Below are 27,232 nucleotides of genomic sequence, written 5' to 3'. Positions count from 1 at the left end.
GGGATCATTGACAATTCTCATAGCTCGTCGTTGCACTGAGTCGAAGGGTTCAAGCTGGTATTGAAATAATTGTGTCTAAAGTTAGTTAATTATTTAAGGTGGTAAAGGTAATTATTTCGAAAATAATTTTTAGGAAAAATTTAATATAATCTATTAATATGCACTCATAACGCAATCGAGATAAATGTAGATTAAGAGACAAAAATATTTTTATTGCTATTATTCCATTATAAAGTATATAGAAAAGGCAATACCATTGACGTATTTTTCAGAAAAACTCAAAAATTAATACACCTACGAAGCTCTATTGCAAATATATTCCTTACAGGATGTAGACTTTCAATAAGAAAGAAATTATGGCTAATGGAGTACTCTTAAATAGCTAGTTAAGTATATCTACATTTGGCTAGCTATTTAAGACTGTATAAAAACTAAAAAAAAAAAATTAACTAAATAGTACTGTAAAAATAGGATAGTTATAATGCTACTGTAAGTCGTACTTGTCTAGACTTATAGACGCGAATAAATATTACAAAATCTACTGTTTATTGTTAGAGATTATTGAACTTCATATATTACACTTCCAAATAAATAATACCTATATTAATAATAATTATAGATAGATAGATGGTTTATTTGCATTATATTTACTTATATTTGTCAATATTATTGTAGTGCAATTTTTTATGTTCATTTTTGAAGTAAAGTGTTTGTGTCTATCTAGCGGACATCAAAACTAAAGCTAATTTAAATTTTCTTCTAAATCTCCAATGATAGAAAACATCGATAACAAACAAAATTAACCGTGTGACAGCAGTAGGCTCGCCCATTTATTTTTATAATAAATAAAAATTCTGTTAGGAATTATAGTCATATGCCTAATTTTGTTCATAACAGTAATGACTACACATTAATTTCTTCCCATTAATCTAACATTTATATTATTTTTTCTTATATTGTACTAACATAACTATAATTTTGTTACTAACATATATATGTAAGTTTGAAGGAAAAATATTATTATATTATTATTAATTTAGTGAAATTGTTTTTATATTTATTTTGTCATATAGTATGCATAAAATGATATTTTTTATTATATCATTGTGATAAACAAAACTTCTCATACTTTAAGATTTAATGAGGACTTATTCCGTTTAATCTCTTGAAGAAGCCTTATGAAGTCTTAGCGAGCCCTAGAACATTTTGAATACGAATGTTGTAGACGTAACTTTATTGAAATTATTTCCCACAAAATTATCATTGTGTAATCCCATTATCGCCGCTAAACCATAACCTTCTTTGTAACTTTACTTCGTCACTAACGTCACTTTTACAATGTAAGAAGTATAGTATGAAAAAGTCATAATTTCTTGGAATTTGATCGCGTGAATGGCACTATCATCAAACAAGGAATATTGCATATACATACAAAAACTGTAATTACATGCTATAAAAAATATCAGCGAAACTAAAATACAGTATATTTAATAATATACAATATTAATTTATTCATTGATTTCTTTATAAGCAACAGTAGGTCTAGTACTCAACAGCAAAAAAAAAAACTATTCACTAAGTGGGATAGCGGGATTATAGTGTTTTTTTTTATTATTCCATAAAAAAATATATGCCCATATTTTTTTATGGAATCCATTAAAGATCTATTGTCATTGTACCATATACATGAACTGATTACGTATGTTGTAGGTATATATAGGAAAATATATAAAGTTCGGAATTTTCGCGTAACGTGTAAGATAAATAAATGTTTAAAATAAATAGCATGAAAACTGTTGAAAATGCGTAAGTTATCTATTCCATTAACTTTAAAAATACAGTTGATTTTTCTTGACCTTGTCATGTGACACCACATACGTGAAACATTTTCCCTATATTCTGAGTAAAAATACATCATTTCTTTTCGTTTTAGGATATCGTAAGAGGTGACAACACACCTGTGCAACTGAAGGAAATCTTGAAGTCTTACACCAAATGCCTCGTTTGTATAGTTTTTGTGATTAAAGCCTTTCTTTCATGAAGAGAAGCCTATGGCCTGTAGTGGGATGTAAATAGATCGTCATGGTAATAAGAAGAAAATATTGAACTAACCTTATCGAAGGCGAGGGGTCGGTGTCGAGGCACGTCAGCGAGTTCCATGGCTTCGGCGGGGCGGGGCGGGGGGTGCGGGCGCGGGGGCTGCGCGCGCGCCGCTAGCCGACCTCCATGGGCGTCTGCCGCCGGGGCCGCATGCCGCTCGCGCCCGCGCTGCGCCCCCGACACCTGCCGACCATATGATATAATCAGTTCTGTTATGGAATATGCTCTCCTGAAATTACACTGTTGATGAATTGTAATGCAGTTAACCTAACGTATAAAGCGTACAATTTATTTTCCTATCGTTTACTGACTTTGTTATTACAGAAACAATACGTCAATCAACTGTTTCCGGTCCTCAACTAAATAACACGCCAATTCCCAATACTGAATAATGAAAATTGTTGGATATTTTAATTTATTATTATCTTTTTACGTTGTATTATACTAAATATAATACTTTTGTCCGCTGCATATATATATTTTATATGTTATTTTGGAAATCTTTACAATCATCAGTATTTGTTGTTAGTGCGTGTTTTATGTTTTCAAATTATCTATCTTATATAATTATCTTATTCTATAAATTATTATAATAATAATCTTTAATATTAATGAATCGTGGCTTAAAACTTTAAACTCTGTGTGTCAAAAATAATTCATAAAGAAACTAAACGAATTTCAGTGACAATATCACGTCGATTTAGTGAATCTTAACAAACATTAGAAGTTAAAGAATAACTTGTAAATGAAACGAATTTAGAAATAATTATAGTTCTGTACGATAACTATCAAGTTTCAAATCATGAAATCAAGAAAATGCCCCTTATAATTAAGCAACCGGCAAACATTGAACGAGTAAATAATGTATTTGGAATCAACTGTAACAGGCAGTTTTCAAATCGTCCAAATCATGATCCATCAGTATACCAAATTTTGTTCAAAATCAATGAAAGTATACAAACATTCAGTCATCCGTTAAAGCATTATTAAGTTACGGACTTTTATTCTACTCATATTTTTTTTTGCAAGACTGCGTTATGTAACAAATACATTTTTATACGAATTCAAAATGGAAAAAGTTTCGATTTTTCTTATATTTTTCTGTGTGTATCTTATGCGAAATCTGTGCTAACTCTGAACTGATTTAAATAATTATTTTTACAAACGATTAGACAATATCTCAAATTATTAAAGAACTAGCTTATATTCGCGACTTAGTCCGCGTAGATTTCGGTAATAAGCGGCCTAATTACTTTCTTGTTCTTAGAACGCATAAGAATTTTAATGCCCTCGGTTACGCATCTCACTCACACATGTTCTACTAAAGATATTCTCATCGTCATAACTTTTAAATAATTTACTCAAATCACTTATAGTAAAAGACAAATATTATCTACTTTATATAGTAAAAGTGATGAAAGTATTTATTTGTATAAGCATTAATTTATAATAATATAAATATGCATTGTAAATACGGTATTCAAATTAAATATTTTGATAAGTCACAATTTTAATTACGAGTACACTGGTTTCTAGTTAAAAAATAGATATCTACCACAAATTTTATCAAATCTGTTAGATACGAGTAGTATAGTTTTGAAATCAAATAACTAATTTGCTTCAACTGAAATCGGTTTTCTGTGGAACATAATTGTAAATTATGGTAAAAGTTATTTATACCATATATTACTATAACTTGATTATCTCTCTCTCTCTGTTTTTTTTTGCTCTTTTTGTAGTTATAAAGGCACTTTAATAAATAAACAGGTAGGTAATTAGTATATGTGTTATTGTTTCTAAAACATTGCAAGGTACGTGATTTTCTAATATGGTTGATTGGACGAAAATTGCTTCTCGCTAAGCGCTGCAAACATATGTTCGTATTGAATGTATTCATCACGTCGTACAATCAATGTCCATGATGCATCGTGCACAAATACTCACCACTGTTCACTAGACGAATAAATAATTCATCGCAATACGAAACTAGCTTTCTCTGAGCAAATAAACAAATTCTAACTATTTACAGACTCGATTGAATGATCAGTGATTGAATTGATGATTTCAATAATGTAAAACGTCCGTTAGGTAGCATAAAAATACATCGATCATAATAATTGCGTATGTGAACCGTTAACTAACCAGCAATGCACGTACGGACATGCAAACATGCAAATATATGCAACAACTACATTATTTGAATCAAGACTGTAATAAATTTAAATAATAGCCTTACTAGAAAATGGTGTACCTAATTGTTGTAAATTGCTGGTGAGTTTGTAAGGTAACTACTAACAAGTAGGAAAAATGCCTAAGCTAGAGTCGCGTGATTTTAATATTGCATGGGACTTTGTCCACGTGATTTGATTAAAAAGTAGTCTACGTTTTTTTGCATGCTACATAAGCATTATATTCGATTACTAGCGACCTGCCCCATTACATTACATCATATCACATTAGAAACCTCTAAAATTATCAGTATTTTTCTAGTATATTATGCATGTATTATACATATAAACCTTCCTCTTGAATCATCTACGAGTATTAAAAAAACGCACCAAAATTCGTTGCGTAATTTTAAAGATCTAAGCATACATATGGAAAGACAGACGGGAAGCGACTTTGTTTTATACTATGTAGTGATGATGCTATGTTTGATTTGGTTAAGCTGTGAAGGTGCCAAGGGTCAGTAACCTCTAATATTTATGTCAAACTGGGCAAAAATAATATTTGCCACCCTTTTCAACGTGCATCGTTCTCAATTTTGCTTCTCTCAATTTTGTCACTTTGACTGATATTTGCTCTTACTTTCTCCCCATATTAGGCTCTGTCAAGAAGCAAATATATAATAAAACACAGACTCTTCGCTGAAATACGGAAAGATTGGTATTAATAAGAAGGATTTCTGTTTCTAATTGTAGAATATTTCTATATATATTTGTATAGAACTGGTTTTCCTGTAGGTATGATATAAATAAGATTAAAATGTATATGAATATGGGAATAAGAATTAACAGAGATTTTACATCTTTCATATTTAAGAATTGTTTGAAATGGTAGCCAAATTCTAACATGGTAATTTAAATATCAGCATATAATGCGGTTTCAAAGGAGATTACTCCCTCAAATGATCAAATTATGGAATAAGTTCTGCAAAAAGGGCGATAAAAGATTTCTTCAGGGTCCATAAAATACACGTGATACCTTTGATATTACAGGAGTCCTAAGGTACTGAAATAAGGTAGACTGTGTATCTGGTTGCCATTTATATACTCTGCGCATGCTAGGTGACATGAATTTACCTAAAAATCACTTATTTGATTTGATCGTCACGCCATTCATTTTAATTTCAACCTCTTAATTTTCAAGAATGCACATATACTTTTGTTCCGTTTACATGAAACAAATGGAAATTTTCTACTATCAGAATTTAAAGGTTCCTTAAAATTCTAATAATTTGTCTCCATTAAAATTGCTTATATCTATTTAATTTTATATTCGTTAATACATACGTCTATAATTTTATTCGTTAGAAACCATTCTTGCTACCATAAACTATAATTTACCCATGGCCTCTGGCACGTATGTAATCTTAATCTACAGGATTAAATGACACAATACAGACAACTTTACACACTCTATAATAATCATGTAATGATTATTAGAAACATACTGTCCATCACCTGCATAATGGTAGGTAATTTGTTTTATTTATGATGTTACATAGATCTTTTCCACTATAAAACATTAATAAATGGTTAATAATTTATATTAGAAATAATATTGATATAAGAATTGTCGATACCTTGACGAGCCATGCTGGGGAATTCACAAATTCGTCTAATGATGTCATTTGGTACTTGATGTTATCTGAAATATTGTGTGATATTGAAACGGAATAAAAGTAAAATACTTTTTAAACGCAGCAACAAAGTTAATAGTAGAAATGTGAATTGTAAAAATAATATTTTTAATGTGGCAATTTAATAATCGTACGAATAACTGATTACTCACTTTTTTTTAATAATTAAATTAAACGATAACATGTCCCATTGAATGCGTCACAGGCACAAAGCACATTCATCGAGCGGCAGTCACACGTACCCGCACTAATACACATGCGGTCTCCACATATGATTCGCTGTTTATCCGGGCCCGTAACGCGTAAATATTGTTCTTGGACGAGCCAGCTCCACTCTCAGCATAATATGTTCCACGACTATTGTTTAGAAAACGAAAGACGCATCGCAACTCGCAATATCTTCTGATAAAACAGATAACGCCGCGTCCGCTAAAATCTCTTCTCGAGTCATAAATTTTAGAGTCATGAGGGAATTTTGGGAGGCTTAAGTACCTTAAGATAAGTGCGATAAGTGGTCGGTGTCGTATGCGTTATGTATCTTGAATGGATAATAACAAATTAACTAATAATACCATGATCTACTTACTTTTCGGTGATTAATAATTTTTATTCGGATAATTCACAAACTGTGCTGTCTCTTATTGTCAGTTTGATGATAGATAACAAAATAATACATGTAACAAATTACACATGTTTTTTTACATCATATAAATATCAATTTGATAAAAAGGAATGTTTATTGGGCATATAATCTTACTTCTTACTAATATAATATAAAAATTGTAACCAGACGATATTGGTACATGAAATATTTAACAAAAATTGATATTGGGAGTCTTAATGAGATTTTTTTTTTAATTATTTATTTACTATTTTTCTAAGAGGGAGCCTTTGAGTGTGCATGTGCATGTAACTGCACTGGAAGTTTGCGAAATCAAATTTCAAGAAATTTGTAATAGACATGAAACAATTGTATTGTAGAATGAATTATGGAAATGAAAAAAAAAATACAGTTTTCAACGTTGATTCTTGTGTTATAATAGTAGTAGGTCTCACATGTCTATGTTTAGTAGTAGCTATAAATGGCTAAAAGCTAATCTTATCTGATGCTATAAGTCATATGATAGTGAAAAGCAAAGATACAGAGACCTATTCCATCTGAAAATGAGTGTACTTACAATTATTTTTATATCCATGTTGGATATTGTTCATCGTAACACCAATAGTCTATCTAAAAAGGATTATTAGTAATGGCATATAACAGCCTGCTAGCAATATAGACTATTAGGTTGACCTACGCGTGGTCCTTCCCAGAAACCATCATGGTTTATTCCTAATGAATTCGTATGATCGAGCAACAGATCTGATTTCATCCTCATCTATCATCCCTCACTCCATAACTAGACCTGTTTGCATCAATAGCGCAAACGGGGTTGTCATTCCAAAATCTTTGCATAGTCGATTTATGCAAATGTACTGGAGAAATTGAAAATCAAAATTGTAAAAACCTTTCCCTTCTTCAATTTGGTTGAATGTACACTTATAAAAAAAAAAATTAAATGAAACTATGAGCTCTTTATAGGCTGTACAGTCATTACTAATTCGTTATTCTATAGTTGATGTAACTAAACCGTGACAGACTGTAAATAAGTATTCAAACTACGACTATATTTAATAAGTATAAGGACTTCCTGTATTCTATAGTTAGGAATTGATAAATAAATTAGCTAACACCGAATTTAGTTTGATTTTGGAATATAATCCCTACATCTAAAACAATAAGGTACACAATAAAGTAGACATAGATAGAAAACGTTACAGCAACGATTTCTATATAAACCCATTTAAGTAGGTATCAGTACAATGTAGAGATCGTTGGTTTACTTTATTGGAACGTTTGGTTGTATTTATACAGAAATAATAATTAGGTTCTGTGCTCAGAATAGACGTTCAGTTATAAAGTTCTTACAGGAGTTACTTGTTTCAAATTAGATTGCAGGCACCTTATAATAAGTAGTTACATTATCTTCTATCGGTTTAGAATAAGCGAAGATATAGATCATAGTTGTGAAAGTGCGTTTTTTGTTACCTCTTAGATCTAACGGCTAATCCAATCGCTCTGAAATTTGGTATATATGAACTATATAGAATTGAGAAAAAGATAAATTACAATTTATTCTACTCAATGAAGATAACGTGATTACGTGGACGAAAAGCCATTTCGTAAATTAACTGTTATTTTAAATTGTTTAAGAAATAATGTTAATTAATGTATAAGAAGTTAAAGGAATAGAAAAACTAAAATAAATACTGCAATGATTTTGAAATAATAATAGATAATATTAAAGATAATGGGGCCGCTTCTGAAGACTTATCTTTAAACTTTCAATTTGTTCTCTATTCTATATTATTAGATATTAGACCAATATGAACTAAATATCTAATAGATAAAAATTAAAATTATTGTAAATTTAGTATAAGATAAATATATCTACTACAAAATAATGTATATAATAAATATGATTGGAAAAAGAATAGCTGTATACAAAAACCTTAACTATACTAGAGCTTACATTTATTACAAGTATTTAAAAAAAGAATAATTGTTAAAATGATAATGATTCCACCATCCAATTCAGGAAGGAAAAATTTCAACTGCAAAGGAAGGGCGTGAAACGCTGTGTTTTGACCTTTACTAATGAAAGTAAGTGTATTATTTTTCGTAGATTCTACACTACCAAATAGCATAACATTAATAGGTAGCCAAATGTCAATAGTTTTTAAAATTTATATTTAATTTAAATTTATATTTAAAAGATCTATCAAAAGATTTATCAAAAATAAAAGATTAAATTATTTTTGGGCTTAGAAACTTAAGTACCATATTTGATTACTCGATAATTACAGTTAATTTCTGATTACAGTTGTTAATTCTGTCTAAAAATAAAAAACTAAAGCTTCAATTTTGTCTAAAATGTACATAAAAAGCATAAAATAAATGTACTACTACATACATAAGCATATGTCGCTAATATCTCTCATTGGTGTGTAAATGAAACAATGGAACATACCTCTTTCGCTTCCACCACATTTGTCAATCTATTCATACAAGTATTTCGGTTACAAAAACATTTAAATTGGCCTTTTTTCAGAACGTCACTTACTTAATAGAAATGCGTCCATCTAGGGCGGTCTCTACCGATATCTCCACTCATTCGTACTAGACAAATCTCTTTCATAATTCGACTTTCATCCTAGCGAAGTGACCAAACCAAACCAACTAAACATGTTATTATTACACAATTTACTGTGATGCATAATGTATATATTAATTTTGATACTAAGAATTTATATCGATGTCTATATTTGTTAATAATACTCGTATACATTCAGTAATTTAGTCTTAATATCTAATTGGTGATTGCGTGTGTTTAATTCACAATTCTCATCCGGCGATCAGCTAAAACGTTGTTTTTATAAACAGTAAGACTTGAAAGTCGTCGTTATATTAACCAGAGTAGAGTAATAAAGTGTAACCGAATGGCAAAAACACGGCAGTAGTTAGTGGCTTTATGGAAGATCGGCATTTGTTTATAAACCGAGTGTTTACGTGATGCAATTGAAGTATGGGGCTCTGGGAATTATAACCAGAATACGTACTATGAAAATTTACCCAAAATTTCAGAGTCTAACAAAACACGATGTAGATGTCGAAATAATAAAAGAATTGCTATCAAAATACTTTAATTTACATAATTTAGATACTTTAAGGTTAGTATTTATGACCAACGAAATGTCTAAATCTACTAGCTTATTTTGATATAAACGTGTTTCATAGTATTTACAAAATTTGGAATTAAAATTAGGATTATGTTTCATGGTAGACCTCCTAAGTTTATTTTAGAATCTAAAATGGCGATTCTTATAAATTATGCTGAAAATCATGACTTTTAATTAAATTACTTTATGATATGTCTATGGAAAAAAAAAACACGAAAATGCTCTGCTTCAATTTGACATAGATTTAATTTACAATTATAATTAAAAATGAAAATTAAAAATAAAAACATTTTAGCAATCTACAGCACTTACCAATAGACACTACATTAATAACTTAGCATAGCATTATACTCATATAAAAGTAATACTAATTATTTACAGTATAGTAGAAAAATATTTTTCAAGCAAATCGAATCTCGATGACAGCGATCGTCAGTGGTGGTTACGAGTATATTTAACATAAGATTCGTATAGAATTTACAGTTTTTAAGCAAATTTTATAGAAGAGAACGTTTAATATTTTCTCTAATTCTCAATTGATTACGACTATTCTTTTTGCAATTTATAGGGTTTACTTTTATTCTTCAGTCAATTCAAAAAAATCTTCTCAAGATCGTTATATTTTTTTGCACAGATAAACATTCTCTAAAATTTACCAATTTATTGTTCGTCAATAAAGAATTATTGGTAAGACAAATCGATAAGTCAAAATACAATACTGATATAAAGATCAGTAGCCTGTTTTAGTATTTATTATGAAAAACTATCAATCACGGGGTTATTTCGGAGTTCAATGGTAACGATATCAAAAATTAGGAAGTAGATATCACTTTTAATATTATTGAGTAAGGATTACCTAGTATTTAATGATGATGATATACCATCTAGAGGCTTTGTATATGCAGGACACAAAATATTAATATCATGTATATTATATATTTAATTGACCATACATTTGTACAAAATATTACCTTTTTCAAGGCACTTTTAGGGATCGAGCGGATCCTGTCTGCATTCCTTGCAGCTAAAATACATTTCATGGTTGCATTTTTCTTTGGTTTGCCATTAAAATTCTTTGCTCGAGAAATAAACCAGTGGCAGAATAAAATTTAGGAGTGAGTTGACGCAGGAATTCTTTCAGAATAGGACTGCGCGGGCCCATCTTTTATATTGCCATTACATACTCATAACTTGTATTTATGTATTGTTTTGCAGTGATATGATTTTATTACAGGTAATATTATAGTATTTTATCGCAATTTAAACACAACGTAAGGAATAAGTTCTTTAGTTTGTTGTTTAAGTATCAAATTAGGACATAATAGTTCAGGTATATACGAACTTATTACTTCACCATCGATGGTTACGGATTTTATTCCAGCGCAATACAAACATTTATACGAGTATGTATATTTGTTTTGGTCTGGGCATCTTTTATGTATAATAGAATGTATTTTAAAAAAATATGTGTACCCATCTGTTGTCTATACACATATGCACGATCTTTGCATAGTTTGGGACTAAAGAGAATGTCCAGTGGTATTTTTTTTATTATATAGTTTATTTGTTAATGTTAGGAAAGCGATATATTGTACCTCATTTCTGAGAGATGCTCCGACTCCACAAAGCGACAGCCGCCTAACAAAAGGAACGTCTCTTCCCATAGACAGTTTGATACATTTGTCTTGTCTGTGTAGAGTCGTTATGAGTCAATTAACACCCATCACTGCTAACTCGACCTCTGCTTATTTACATTATGCATCTCCCACAACCTATACGACATGTGTGTATACTTCTTACTATTATAAGAAAATGTACTTAAATACTTGGAAGATATGTCAGAAAAATTTATATAAGGGGTCTTAATAAAAGCAATAGAGGCCAAAAGAATGATATTTAGAAATTTTGTCTGACTGCTTGTTTATATGTTAGTTCAGGCATCACGTACAAACTACACTACTGTACCTTGGAAACGGTTATGTTCCTGAAGGTCTAAATAAAAAATTTGGTATATGTTTTATCTTGATACGCCATCTAGCAGTTGTATATTTTATTAATTGGTTTTTCTATTTCTCAAATCCTTGCATACGAAATAGCGAAAAGATAGTTGCTTTTAAACGTACGATTTTCCCAAACAAGGCACTACATAGTATTTAAGGGATATTATTTTACTAAATCATTTACTAGTATTTAATCTGACTTATGTACAATAAAGATTTTTACAATACAATACAATTTTTTCTAAATATTACGTTATAACTAGAAATATTTTGTTTTACAGAACAACATACCGGAATTTAACTATATGTAAAACAAATTTTCTCTAAAAATAGTTTTTAATAGATTCCAGACAATATACATTATACATTTTATCATTTTTCATTATACATTTATAAAAATATATTTTTCTCCTTTATTTTAAAATAAATCAAATTATATCAGTGACAGCAATCAGGTGGAACAGGTGTTTATAGATGTTCTCTTTAAATTTAGATATAATAGTTAATATAAATTTAGATATTTAATTTACATATTTAAACATTAAGCCTGTGGGTCATAACTTTTTCGATATTGTTACACCTGTAATCTATTAAGAAACATATTTATAAAAATTGCTACTATTAATATTTATGACAGATAGAAAGAGATGCAACGTGCAGTACTTACTGCGCGGCACATCTAAATTTTTTTTCCATTTTATCTATGTATTTTGTTAAATTAAATGTTAATCGTTCAGTTCTTTGTTATCCTCACAGAATAGCCGATTTATCCTAGCAGGGGTAGTTACCCCTAGATTGGAAACCCATGCATTAAGGTCTAGGCAGACGATCAACTGTTCTAGGGAGGTGGGGAACTTCGTTAGCAAATTATCCTATCAGGTCGACCTCCACGCGGTTCCTCCTGGAAACCATTGTCGTTAATTCTTGTGGAATTCGTTACGATGGACTAACTGACCTGCTTTCATTTCTCCCTGGTGTTCTGCCAGCATAAACCGATAGCGCAGACGAAGTTACCATTCCATTCTCACCCATTAAAAATAAGCCTTCGGGATAGCTTCTTGTCCTTCAAATTAAGCATAATAAAACTCTATTTATTATACAATGTTCATAGGGGACTAAAAATACCTATTGTGTCCTTTTCTAGAGTACGTACAATTCCTCGTCTCTATAAGCTTTTATTTATAAATATAATAAAATAAACAAAATGTTTAAATTGAATGTCTGTCCAGATATAAAAAAATGTAGTAAGAATACCTACCTTTTATTTTTGGTTCTATTTCATTAATTAAAATAGTTTAAAATAATTAATATAATGTACTTATTTATAATATCTCACTAAAATTCTGCTATTGCGCTATAATAAGATAAATAGTATATTACAATGGCCAAGATTTTCACGTCAACTTCCAAAATAAGTAAGTTCATTTGATGATTACTAATTCATAAAAAAAAAATCATTTAATATCGTTGTACCGTGATAATAGCTACAATACGTTAACGATAAACCAAATTGCGATGACTAGACATAAAAGAACTCTTGTGGCGTAGCATAGGCAATAGGTACCTAGGTACATAACGAGCGTTATCGACAAGGAGGAAGGCCCTATGTTCTGTTATGTAATACTACAAAGCAGCTATCAATATACTAACACAAAACTAAAGAATCTTATCTACTTATCTAAGAAAAGGTCTATAAATAGCATTTCAAGTAAAAAAGGCAGAAGAAGAAGAATTTATTGACTAACCGATAGAGCATCGGAGCAGTTGGATGAACAACACACGACGGTTGGTATAAGGAGTCACCAGTGCTGAGATTCAAGTCCAGATAATAGAAGATAGTAGTGACGTAGCAAAATAGACCCGGGATTATACTGTTTTCGTGATAACGTTACCTATGTATCGTCATGAACGGTGGGCGGAAGGCGCGGGGCGCGGGGCGCGAGGCGGGTCGCGCGCGACGCCCGAGCCCGGCGCAACGACACCGCAGAACAAAGCGTGGGCCAGCACTAGAAGCGATGCGGGCGCCGCAAGGCGCTAGCTACTATAGCGACAGCCGCGGATTCGCCGGATACTTTACCTAGCGGCGGCGTAGCGAGGTGTGGGCCGCCGAGCCGCCGGGTGTGGGGCGAGGTTCGGTGCGCGGAACTAGTCGCGCGGGTGTCGGGCGCGGTAGGTCGCTGCGGTCAGCGATCGCGGCGCGGCGCGGCCATAGCGGCGGCGCGGCAGGCGGCGACGACTCGCGCACTGCCGGCGGCCGGGGCCGCGCCCGCCGCGCCGCCGCCGCCGCCGCCGCCGCTCCCGGGCCCGCGCACGCGCCCTGCCGCCCTGCCGCCCTGCGCGCCCCCGCCCGTGCCATCGCCGCCCGCCCAACTCCGCTCGCAAATTGATCAGCCGGATCCTCTATTGCAATGAAATTTATGACAGGTCGTGGATCTATTTATCGACGTGATACCCACCGACTGTGCCATAATTTGCTTGTCCTATAAAAACACAGATTTACTTATAGGCATTGTCATACATACATATATGTATAATGTAGGTAACTCTTCTAAATATCTATGTAGTAAATCATATTCGAATACGTTGACAGCAACATTTAAAACATACAATTATCCTTGGCGGCTTGGTAAGGAATTTATTGGACGGATTTGATTTTCACGTTTTCATATGACTTATTTCTCTTGCCAATTACAATTATTTTATCTTGGGAAATTGATAAACATTAATATATAATTAATGGCCAATAATGGGCCAATGAAACAATTTTCGATATACCCTTGATTTGTAATAGAATGTATAAGTACTAGACTAAATTTACAGAATATAAAAAAAAAATAACTTTAATATGCTACGTGAGGAGGAAGACAAGAATATTGTAAATATAACGTAATTGTCGTAGATGCTTCATCAATTCATTTTATTTAAATGGATTGTAGAAGCTAGAGATATCTCTATGTATGTACGAAGAAGACTGGCACTCAGTTACTTCTGTATATTCCGTAAGGAACTTGTCGTGAAGGTACGCAGATTGATATAATCTTAAGTACTAATATTGTAACTAGACGATGTCTGTACAAAGTAAATATTAAAAACAAAATTGAATGCATGGTCTTAATAAAAGCAATAAAACCCAAAATAATATTTTTTTGAAGTTTTGGTTATCTGTTTGGTCTGTCTGTGTTTTTGTTCCGGGGTCACATAAAAAATACTGCATCAAATTGGATGCGGTTTTTATATTTGTGTTTTTGAAGATGTACTCGTAAATAAATAAAATGATGTATGTTTTATCTTGACAGGTCAATTAGAAATTTATTGCAGCAAGTAATTTTTCCTCTCCAGAAAAACAGCAGCCCTTCTGCCGTATACTTATATAATATGGAATTGTCACTGGAGGAGGTGAGATTTGCGGAGGGGGGGGGGGGGAGGAATAATGTAATGGTAAATCTCGTCTATGCTAATCCGAAATTTCTTGCAAAAATAAATGTAAGAATTAGTGGCATAATCTAATCTAGGCTGATCCATTTCTGCACAGTAAACCAATGTATTGGGGAGCTAGTTTGTTACCCAGACACCTAATCTTCCTTGCAACACTCTATTTAACTCTGTATGTGTTCGTAAATTAAAAATCGAAAATGTAAAAAAAATATACTTAATCACAAAAAATACAGACAAGTTAGAAAACTCCTTATTTTGGAAGTAGTTTTTTAATAAGTCGAAGTTTTTATTTATTTGTCAAACAGGTAATCATAACTATCAAGGTCTTAGATTTAGTTATTCATCTACATTAATTTTCCTTGTCTCATCTGATTTTAAATTAATTTTTATTACTCGAAAAAAGATTTATCCTACTAATGTTATAAATATAAAAGTTTGTAAAGATATGTTATGTATGTTTGTGATTCAATCCGTAACCACGCCTGCGCTATCGGTATACGCTGACTGAGCAACAGTGAGGGATGATTGGTGAGGATGAAGCAGGTCAGACAGCCCTTCGTGCTGTATTTCCTTGGAATTAAGCACGATGGTTTCCAGGGGGGACCGCGTGGAAGTCGACCTAACGGGGTATATAGCTAGCAAGAGGGCTACAAATTCTCATTTTTAACAATCCCTTCCCCCAACAGCATTGGTTGCGCATTAACAAACATCACCTGTGTACTAACATTAGTATTATAGTACATTAGTTTGTATAGTACCACTTTTTGTTGTTTCAAGAAATAATTAAATTGCAAATTTAGGGCAAAATCAAAGGCATAATACTTGATAGTTAAGTCATGTTTAAAATAAATGTATGATATATGAGACGTTTGACGTTTTTGTAAATAAGGGAACAATAATTTTGTTTCCATGCAATCTTGTTTTGGAGGAAGAGAGTATCTAACTACTTTACAAGTCGATGGGGTATAAATTCAAATGTTAATTCGTAATCTTACATCTGCGCATTTGATGGTACTAATGGAAGACACAGACACGTTTTGTAGTCGTGGTCGGAGTTTGAATCAACCTGGTTTCGATCCAATTCTGTCCTTTTGCGCTTCTTCCTTCCTTAAACAATAGATTTCTGAATTCCTCAATGTGCCCGAGAAATATTTTTGTTAATTGCAAATGGGGCATTATCTTCCTTTTAGTTTATCGTCATATTTTGTTATCCAATTATTACATTGTTTATAGTTCAATATTATAAAATTACTGGCTGTCTTAAAATTCTAATTCACTTTATTCACTATCTCGACCGTGCCTTAACAAATTTTGAAATCAATTTTTCGAAGGGTGAAGAAGTTAACAACATGGTTACAGATTTAACTTAACGATCTTTAAATAATTTGTATCTGGCTACCGGACTGATTATTCAATTGGTTTAAGTATTTTTCTACTGCATATATACACACTATACTAAAGCATATAAAGAAGACTATATTATTGCATTTAAATGTACGAAGATAAGTTCGTAAATACGTAGTTACTAAGTATATGTTTTTATTTCAAAATTTAGATAAGATCTACCTCGAAATAATAATTATTTCTAGGTAAATCTTACAAAAAATAATCCCTAAAGTACGTTTCGTTTCAATCCAGCGTTCTACAAACAGGTACGTGTTCTAGTTTGGTGTCCGTCGCCCAATTCCGCATCTAGTGTCTTGCTTCCAGACGTCTGAAATAGGACGGCTATTTGAAATTAAGTAAGTACATAGGAATTCTCTATCTTTTATAAGATAGGCTATCATTCTATCTAATTCTAGTCACAAGTATTAAATAAGTGCCGCCTGAGATAAATACCTGTAAATTACAACAGAAATTACTATCCGGCGTTTAAACTCAGACGTTACGTTTTCAACTACGTTTATAAACAAAATGTAAACTCTGTTCATTGGTAATAGTGGATCACTTGGAAATGGCTGGACTTATTCGCGTTTTAAGTGTTTTAGTTCATTTAAAATTTTTTTAAAATGAATTGGTGTTTATTGGAAATAAAAAGAAAAACTAGAATTTGGGCAGTGCAACGTCTGTATGACGAGTCCATTTCAAAGATTTCCAATATGTACAGGTAGTAATTTGATTCATATCAAAATAGTCATGAACAATTCTTAGATACTTACTTTTCAGGATTTAAAATAGTGATGAAAATGAAATAAAATATTCCCAAATAAAATATTTAATTTATTCCTGAAGCAGGATACTTAATAGATTAGAAGTATTAATCTATTTTATATTTTTTTAGTTTATTTAATTTTATATCCGACCACGAAGAGACAAACAAAATGTTGAGGGAAAAATAGAAAAAATAGTGTTGCCCACATAGCCAATTACATTGTTTATTCACATACTCGTACAGCATACACGGTCAAACGTTCGCAAATCTGTATTGTTAGAGGTAACAGGATGTAACAGAAAAATCTAATGGTCTTACCCATCTTGGTCGTTTATAACTTAGATGGCGTGAATTTTTTATATTTTTTTAGTTTAGGAATAATATCCTGAGTCCTCAGGAATGGCAAACAAAATGGGGGATATCATGGGCGAAACAGTATACTACTGTTATGTCCATGATACTGCTCATGTCTATAGGCGACAGTTACCACTTTCCATCAGGTGGACCGTCAGCTTGTTTGCCATTCTAAGTTGTATAAAAAAAATGATATTTATTATTTAATGGATGGTAATGGAATGGTAACCCCGCCTACGCTAACGGTATACGCTGGTGGGGCACTAGTGAGAGATGATAGGTGAGAATAAAAGGCAGGTCAGTTCCCATCGTGATGAATTATGACACCTGGAATTCAATACAAATATTTCAAGGGGGGACCACGTGAAGGTCGACCTGAAAGGGTATATTGCTAGCGTTAGGACTGATAATCCTCATCACTAACAATCCCTCCCCCCCCACATAAATGATATTAGGTAGAGATGACGTTGGTCATTTAACACACCATCTTGTATTCCAATAGATGCAGGTTCGATCCCCACACAATACAAATATTTGCATTTGTCTGTCTGTTTTTTATTTACTACTGTTTTAAATATTTCTATGAGTTGTCCCATAATACCTACAAGCTCTGCTTAATTTGGAACTAGATGGCGTTAGGGTGGTATAGCCAAGTGTATTATTATAACTTAGGTAACGATTGAGATGTGCTGGCTATCTTTAGACCCTTTTGGCAATGACGCGCTTTAGGTACCATTGTACATGAGATATAAAAGGTCACGCGATTCCACAATAGCGGAAGAGTTTGTGGCGATATTTTCGTTGTAGATTGTCCAATTGTCTGGATAAGCTTGAGCGCAGCTGACTCGGGTCACGCAATTCTATACTTTTGAGAGTTACGAATATTTCAGTCCAACTGTAGGTATTTGATCAATACGATAAAAGCAAAATTTTGTCTATACTTAGTGAAGTATGGACAAAATTTTGTGTGTGACAGAGTGCTGTAGGGTGAGAAAAAAAAACAAGCGAGATATGGATTTAGATGAAATTCGTGCTTAAAAATTTGGTTTAAATTAAACTTTTTTTATTTAAAATATAAAGTATCCCTTAATGTCTGGTTTGTTAATTGTTGTTTATATATGAGAAATACGTAGGTTGCGAAAAATAATAAATTATAATTTTCGTTCCTAAATCAATATGTCGCTAATTTAAAAAGAAGATTTTAAAAAAGTAGTCTACATTTTTTTGTTCGAAGATTACTCAAGCCGAAGATGTTTGTCACTACAAACTACTACGTTGTAATTTATACTCGTAAAAATCAATGGCCTTCCAGTTTTTATATACAAGTAGATAGGCACTCATTTATATCTTAGACGCCTTGTAATAAGTAGTTCGCTAATTACCTGTTAGGACGACCACAACCAGGAAATCTTGTATCAACTACTGCGCCAACGATATCAGCAATAACCTACGCTTAACTCTATATAAGAATTTAAAATAAAAACAAATTTTAATTTAAAACATCGAAAGTATAACAGCGTTGGCAAATATTATTACGAGTATCTAACAAAATTTTAATTCAATTTTATACCTTTTTTTTTATTAAATTTTGGAATAATGGTTGTTAATGTGCCAGTATTCTATTTATTAACGAATTTAAAATATTTTTTAGTCTTATTTCGATGATTTACTAGCTTTATCCGCGTGACTGGGATACGTTTACTGACTGGGGTAAAAGTAGCCTCAGTATATGCTACGTGCATACCAAATTTCAAATGGCTTAATAGGAACTATAAGGTAACAAACAAACAAAATCACTGTCACATTTATAATATTTGTAAGAATTTTCTATCCCATAGATGTAATCTAATGTACTGACCATAGACGTAGTATAACATACTCACACTAACATACTAACAGACTGGCAATGCAATCATAAAAACGAAACTAGGAAATAGTTACCCTAATGTGCGTGTTTTGTAAATGTATGAGTATGTATATGACCGTTCTGCGTTTATATGGATTGAAATTGCAAAAATTTACGTATATATTATAATTTTAATATCAGTTCATGGACATTCAACACTTAATTTGGATTAAATTAGAAAAACTACATTTTATACCAATTTTTGCAAAAAATATTTCTGATTATATTATTCTTCGGTTTAAATAAAATAAACAAATTAAATTATTTGGTTTAAATAACTATATAATAATATAAAAGAATAACTACCAATTTTTGCATAAAATATAACTGGTGGATCTATAACATTGCATTCAGAGATAAAAGTTTTTAGTGTAATTACGTGAAAAATATGCAATTTTGTTGTTGTTGTTTTTTTTATAATATATTCAGGTAAGTACAGCACACTTTTTTATACAACTTAGAATGGCAAACTGATGGCCCACCTGATGGAAAGTGGTAACCGTTGCCTATAGACATGAACAGTACCATGGACATAACAGAGTATACTGTTTCACCCATGATATCCCCATGCGTTGCCATTCCTGAGGACTCAGGTGTTATTCTTCTGTACCATGTAAATTCACGCCATACCACACCCTTCAAACCGAAACACAGCCATGCAAAAACAACTGCTTTACGGTTGAAACACGAATAGGACAGAGGTACCCAAGAAAACGACTTTTGTACAGTCTTCTTCTGGTAAAAACTATAATTAACTTAAACTACACTTCTAAATGTAAAAATCATCAAAATTTGTTTTATTTATATTCCCGCCAAATCCTTTTCAAGCTTATATTGTGTGAATAACCTTTTTGTTTTTCTTGCCCTAATATATTTGTTATTACATTTTCTTATTTTAAATCAAAATGTCAATCAATACAATTTTAATCTAAAGCAAGTACCACCATAGTACTATATCAGTCAGTACAATACTGAGATTTAACTTGAAAAGGAGCTATATTCACCATCATCTTAGTAGCTGGTAATTCAATGTAATGAATGTTGCTGATATTCTTGCAGTCGTTACAAGTGTCATTTCAATCGCGTCCATAAATATAAAAGTAAAATATATAATTAGTGACTAATTATTTATAAAAGTTTTGATTAATTCTCCGGTGATGGAAACGCCGTTAATAAATCAAATTAAAGCGAGTGACAGTTATAGGCCCACTATTTAGGTACTATTCCACGTTGCATATATGATAGATATAGAATCATGTAGGCATATCGGGTGTAACATTCACACCATAACAGAAAACTTTATATATTATAACTTTGTAAAAATAACCTTATATATTATAATATATAAGATTTTTACAAAGTTTCGCGATTGTATATAAAAGCGAAACTTTGTAAAAATGTACACATACATGAATATATGTTTGTAATACATATGTTTGTTAGTTTTTTAACCATAACCTATTAAAGGATTTGGGTGAAATTCGGTGCACGAATAGATTATATCATAATATATAGAATATTTTAAATATTGATGCACACGGTCGAAACCGTGGAAAACATCTAGTAATCGATAAAAACTTATATTTTTTATCTAGAACAAAGTTTATTATCGTCATCATATCAGCCTTTAACTGTCCACTGCTGGACATAAGCCACACCTTAGGGGGTTTTGCCAGTAGTTGCAAAGCAGGTCAAGCAGATTGGCAACCGCAGTTAGGTTTTGGAGATATTTTAAGAGGGATGCTGCTGCCCGCCCATCGCACTCTCTTAGTCGCAAGGAAGGGGTGCCCCATTCTATGCCACGTAGCTTCCGGCATAAAACAAGGTTATGGAAAAGAAAATATGGTTTAACATTATTTAATATGAATGTATTGAAGCTTGTAACAGTAATAATACTAAACAATAGTGCAGTAATTAATCGAAATGCTTGTACTTAGCATTATTTTTTAATCTACTGGAATGCCAAAGTGAAATAAGTTCTGCGTCATAAAATTAGAGTCCCTAATTAAGAAAATAAACTTTATATATGACCTATATCAGGATTTCTCAAAATAGGGTTCACCAGTTAATCGCATACGTAAGAGTGGGTAATATAAAAGACGAATTAGAGGATTTGATTATGAATTAAAATTGAAATAAAGCAAAATTTCTCTGAGAATCAATACCATTTGCGCTAAAAATAAGCACATCAATCGTACTAGTGATTAAATAAAAGAAATATCATTTACGTATTGCTCTTTTGTACTTCTTTTTAATAAAACACCTTATTTGTTCTATAGATAGTCAGTTTTCTAAGAGCTTCGCCGTGATATAGAAAGCCTAAGCCATATAACTTTAGTACGTGGAGCTATAAGTTTGAGAAACCTTGTTACAGAATAATAAAAATAATACAATGGAAGTAACAACCAATAATAATTTGCAATAAAATGTTAGGAGATCATAACATTTTTAAACAAGTTATAAAATGAAGAAGGTCAATAAATTAAAAATAATATCATAAGAATAAGTAAACACACCAATTATAGTAAACCAAAAGCCTTAATGTTATACATTAATATCCGATTGTTAACACTTATGTATTATTTATAAACATAGAAAATATGATGTGGTTATCACCTTTCCAGTAACAACGTATATCCAGAGATACTATCTCCTATTTTGGATTGGTGCCATAGATTCTGCTTAAAAATTTTTTTCTTATAAATAGGAATAATGTTTAAAACATAAATTTTGCCACTTGTGTTAAATCCGAAGTTTATGCTCGCGACTTGTCCGCCTTGATATACTTATTTAGATCGGCATCACCAGCTGGATCCACTTGGGACAATTGGCGGAAACTCTCGTCGTCTACGAAGCAGATCTCGTGCCCGTCTGGGTCCGCAAGGATGATCACACGCACAGTAGCCTTTCCAGGTGTATCTAATGATATGAGTGGAGTTAGGATTGTTTCCTTTGCTTCTTGCACCTTTTTGTCTATGATTGGTTGTTGGTCGAATGGACACGAGAATGCAATTCGGCCGTAAGCTTTAGCTCTGTTAACTGGTCCACCTGGAAATTGTTAGAATAAGTTTTGTTTTAAATAATTACGAGTATGTAGGCAACTGAGCAGCTAAAAGAGTGCTTCATTATCATCATAACTTCAGCCATTAATTATATTGAGTTAGCAATAATAGTGGAATGTATGGTAACAGATTTTTCACAACATTTACACACACACAATTGTTTTATTGACAAGAAAACCTAAGATTTTTTTATCAATAATATACATTATATAGTATGACATATGTAATATAATGACTATATACAGATTTATATAATTATATATTAGGCATGTGACTTACAGATATATTTACAATCACATTGTTTGAGAGGTTTATCTTATCTGACTCAATCTTCTAGACAGGGATAATTTAACAGGTCGTAAAATAGAATATGCTAAATCATTGTCTTTTCAAGTACGTACATAATTGAATGAAACAAACATTTAAATTTTGTAAGAGTATTACAACAATTTAGAAAGAACAAAAAAAAAATTTGTGCAAGTTTTTTTTTGTCAGCTATAATCTTTAAATCAGCTATAATAAAATTTAGATCATTATTATTCATGTATATGTATTATTTCTCAGCTTATAGCTGGTTTTGTAGAGACAAGGATGGGTTTGTTACCCACTCACTTGTTCACATATTTTATTTTGTTCAGTGGGAATGTTAGGAATTCAACTATTTAAAAAATTTCTAACTATATTTATATTATTATATATATATTTTTTATTTTTCAAAATTTACATCTTCCCTGTTAAGGAGAGAACATGGCAAACTAATCCCCGACAGAAGCACAGTGCGCCAAGGTTCAGGGCTCTAGGGAGAGAAATCAGCGTAATATTTGGGCAGTATATTTATGTATATCATTATTATTTTTATTATTGATTTAATAATATTGTTAGAGAGCAATTTAGGCATTTTCAAAATATAAAACTTACCAATATCAACTAATTCCAGTTTCGCCTGATCTTCACTGAAACCAAGGACAACACTCTTATCTGTTTTCTCAAAGACCTTTAGAGATAGAAGACCATTCCAGTATGCTATAGACCTCGCCAGATTTGAACTAGCCAGCGCCACCTTCAATACTGGATCTGAAAATTATTTATATTTATTTTATTTTATTATATAAATGTATATATTATATAAAAACTTTATACTTGGCAAATTTATACAGTAGACATACTGCAAATCAGCATATCTTTCTAAGAAAATAATAAATAAAAGTAATGCATGATTAAAATAAAAAAAAGTTTTTGAGAATGACTTAAAAAGAAAATTTTCATTTCGTGCATTCCCTCTTAAATCTTTTCTTTTTGAAATGATTTCTACATGTACATCCCTAATCCCTATGGTTTAAAGTTGTTGTGTTATGTTATCTCATATTATTAGATTATTTTCTATTTTATTTTTAAATAACTGAATTAGATAAAAACACAGGCTAAGACAGTTATATCAAATTAGTTGTATCCTGCGACATTACCCATGTATGTATAGTGATGTTGAATATCCAGTAATCATCCTCAAGAAATGAGCTATCAAATTTATCAAATCCAGCTGGTACTTCTAGAGATTAGTGTGTTCAAATAAACAAACTCTTTTACTTTATATATAAGGTATACATATGCAAAGTATTAAAAAATATATTAAAAACTATTAAGTTCACTTAGTTGATTAGCACATAAATAGCATTAAAATTTAACACAGAATTATTTTAATTATTTATAAGAAAACTGGCATTTAAAATGTTTAAACTGTTTTACCTTTATAGCACAAAAATGATATAATAATATAATACCTACCAGAACAAGTTTTTATTATTCTTGCATATTTAATTATATTCTCTATGAATGAATTTTTTTACTGGGATTGAACATGCAATCAATCTTTTCTTGACTATAAGTAGATATGCTGGCACATATCGAGTTGATTCTCTTTTGAGAATCCATCTCCATAAAATTGAGTGGTTAATAATAATCCTATAATGGGGGAAAGGGATTGTTAGTAATGGAGATTGAGAATCCCATTGCTAGCAACATACCCAACCAGGTCAACCTCCTCGCGGTTCTCCTTGGAAACTATCATGGTTAATTCCTGATGAATTCATCATGATGGGCTAACTAGCCTGTTTTCATTCTCATCTATCACCCTTCACTGGTGCTCGCAAGCATATACCGTTAGCGCAGACGGGGTTACCATACCATTTTCACCCATAAAAAAAATCCTATAATATTTATTTTTATATTATTTTATTAAAAAAAAAAATAATGAGCAATTACCTCCATTTGATGGCTGAGGCTTGTCAACAATGTAAAACTTGTAACCGCCAGGTGCTTCTACATATTTGAGACCATTCTGTTCTTTTACTGGCCAGTTATTATCTGCTGCTCTTTTTAAACTCTCACTGGACTGGATTGTGAGACCAAGGAAATCATTACCTTGCTCATAATGTGTAACCCCATAATTATATGTGAGTTCAACAACAAAGTGAGTGTCTTCTGGTCCATAACCGACCATGGTTTTGCTCCATCTGTTAGCGTAAGGCCTGAAACATGATTTAATAAATGTTAATCATAAATCTTTTTTTGACTGTGTTGTTCCATATTAATGGTAGTTATATTTTTTATCTCTTCACTTTTTTTGATGAAAAAATACTCACCCATTACATGTTGCCTCACAACCCTCAGAAAATTCTTCATGGCGAAGAACCTGGAAAGTGGAGCTTGTTAAATAGAGATTTGTTTTGTTAAATAAGTAAAAATTATAATAAGTTAAAATTATATTCATTTACTACAAAAACAAGTGGCATTATTTAGTACCTACATACATAGGTACATGTATAGTCTAATTTATAGCATATTATTCTGACATTCTAATGAATAAATATCATAATTTTCCTCAAAAATCAAACAAGCCAATATATGACTAACTAACTATAACAGTAAATGTAACAAGGGTAATAATAATTTATTTAAGAGCAAGCCTTGAATAAAGACTAAATTAGTTCTAGTCACATCTAGGCGTTTACCGGTTGACTGGTTTTTCTAAGTGGCCTTGAGAGGCAGGAGACCCGGTAGTTATACTTATTGTACAAAAATATTAATATGTCACTAAACAATATTTTATTTACCTTCATACCCAAAATATCTCTGTAAAATTTGGCTGTGAGGGTTCTATCGGCAACTTTGAAAACAAAATGCAAAGCACGTCCGCTAATCATTTTAAAGGTTTTTTTTATTGCAAAAGCTTTAATACACGTATACAGTTATAATAATTTTTTGTCTAATAGGGTTGATACTTATTATTGTTTTTTTATGACACTGCGAAGCCGATGTTAAAGTTGGAATACACACAAAACAGAATAAAATCACTTTTACAGAGTCTAGTCAAAAAGTTTAAAATGACTAAATCGAATGAACGGATAAATGATTTCATTCATTTACCTATATAAAAAAACAATAATATATATTATATAGACATTAGTGACTGTGAAATCAGCTATGTCACTTCGTGATAAAAAATGTTTATAGGAAATATACGCAACTACTTTATGTAACTTGAAAATTTTACACTATAAAGATACTAGCTCTTTTTTAATACCTTTATATATATTAATATCGATACGTTACACCTCAGAATAGAGTTTTGGTTAGAGGGATATTATAAATAGTCTTGCAACCCTATAAATATTCAATTAATTTATTGTGTAGATTCATCAGGGTGGTTACATAGATTTATTTTTATGTTCTGACAATTTAAAACTAGTGCCGATCTTTAAAAAAATGTACGCCTTGCGAATGACATGAAAACCAGAAAATTTACATATTAAACATTGAACATAATATTTTTATAATTCAATTTTAGTTGAATTTTACTTTATTTTGCTACTTTTTACGTACTAAATAGGCAACACTCGACCATTATAAAAAAAAGAAAATTCTTGACTTGTTCATAATAAACAACTATAATAAATGATTTCAGGTATTAGTAGAAACGTACAGTAAATGAAATTTGTAGTCGAATGAAATTAGTAGTCGGATAAATAGTCACATGAATAAAAATAATAGTAGTAGATTTTCAAATCATTAAAATAATCCGAATGAATTGTTAAGTTAAATAATTAGTGTCGTACTAGTAAGTCGCAATCGCTAGTTCATATCAATAAATAGTGGGAACCATGTAGAACCATGTATTTTAGTTAATTTTATAAATTCATCCTAATTGGTAATATAGCATAGAAATTTACTCATCGGTTTAAATTTATTGAAAATTGTGCTAAAAATGTCGTTTATTCTTTGTATTATATTATCTACACTGAACATAAATTTACTTATATTTTTGTTTATCACTATCTATGTCATTAACATATTATTTTCAAAAACCATATTATTTTAAAATAAAAAAAAATATAAGTGTAGGGCTGTTTTTGAAATGGCGCCATAACTCTGACAGTCAGGGCCATGACCATAATCCGCTATGATGAATCGCCATGACGGTAACATAGTTTCGTAGAAAAACGTAATTTCAACAACAATATTTTATCGCTAAGGTATAACGTAGTGATTACTTGCTCTGTGGTTATTATTATATAGCTGATTTAA

At 31.4% G+C, this 27,232-nt stretch overlaps 2 protein-coding genes across 12 annotated transcripts in view; both read right to left on the bottom strand.

The window, feature by feature from the left end:
- Positions 1-13,994, bottom strand: part of LOC113517538 (uncharacterized) — a 36,434-nt gene extending 22,440 nt beyond the window's left edge. For 3 of the 11 annotated variants that reach the window (XM_052901413.1, XM_052901410.1, XM_052901414.1), the window contains exons 1-3: positions 6,205-6,235; positions 5,906-5,970; positions 2,113-2,283 (exon numbers count right to left, since the gene is read on the bottom strand). In XM_052901413.1, the coding sequence (XP_052757373.1) occupies positions 2,113-2,283; positions 5,906-5,970; positions 6,205-6,220 (252 nt within the window). In that variant the 5' untranslated portion in view covers positions 6,221-6,235. Of the gene's footprint in view, positions 1-2,112; positions 2,284-4,044; positions 4,194-5,905; positions 5,971-6,114; positions 6,490-11,337; positions 11,445-13,487 lie in introns of those variants that run through there. The other 8 variants (XM_052901412.1, XM_052901416.1, XM_052901417.1 and 5 more) reach the window with 8 other exon arrangements.
- A 7,438-nt stretch (positions 13,995-21,432) lies between these two features.
- On the bottom strand, positions 21,433-26,079 carry LOC113517436 (glyoxalase domain-containing protein 4). The gene is made up of 5 exons (XM_026902099.3): positions 25,762-26,079; positions 25,291-25,340; positions 24,911-25,176; positions 23,570-23,725; positions 21,433-22,637 (listed from the first exon to the last, which is right to left on the bottom strand). Exons 1-5 carry the CDS (start codon positions 25,849-25,851, stop codon positions 22,345-22,347), a joined length of 855 nt encoding a protein of 284 aa, XP_026757900.1. The 5' UTR covers positions 25,852-26,079; the 3' UTR covers positions 21,433-22,344.
- Between the last annotated feature and the right edge of the window lie 1,153 nt (positions 26,080-27,232).

Source organism: Galleria mellonella, unplaced genomic scaffold (assembly GCF_026898425.1).
Source record: "Galleria mellonella isolate WM207_F2 unplaced genomic scaffold, CSIRO_AGI_GalMel_v1 utg78, whole genome shotgun sequence".
Taxonomy (NCBI): Eukaryota; Metazoa; Arthropoda; class Insecta; order Lepidoptera; family Pyralidae; genus Galleria; species Galleria mellonella.
This window is presented reverse-complemented; position numbering and strand designations above follow the sequence as displayed.

Coding starts and splice junctions, on each gene's coding strand:
- LOC113517436 (XM_026902099.3), bottom strand. CDS start 25,851: ATGATTAGCGGACGTGCTTTGCATTTTGTTTTCAAAGTTGCCGATAGA. Junction 23,726..24,910: donor GCCTCAGCCATCAAATGGAG/GTAATTGCTCAT, acceptor AATAATTTTCAG/ATCCAGTATTGAAGGTGGCG. Junction 22,638..23,569: donor ACTGGAATTAGTTGATATTG/GTAAGTTTTATA, acceptor AACAATTTCCAG/GTGGACCAGTTAACAGAGCT.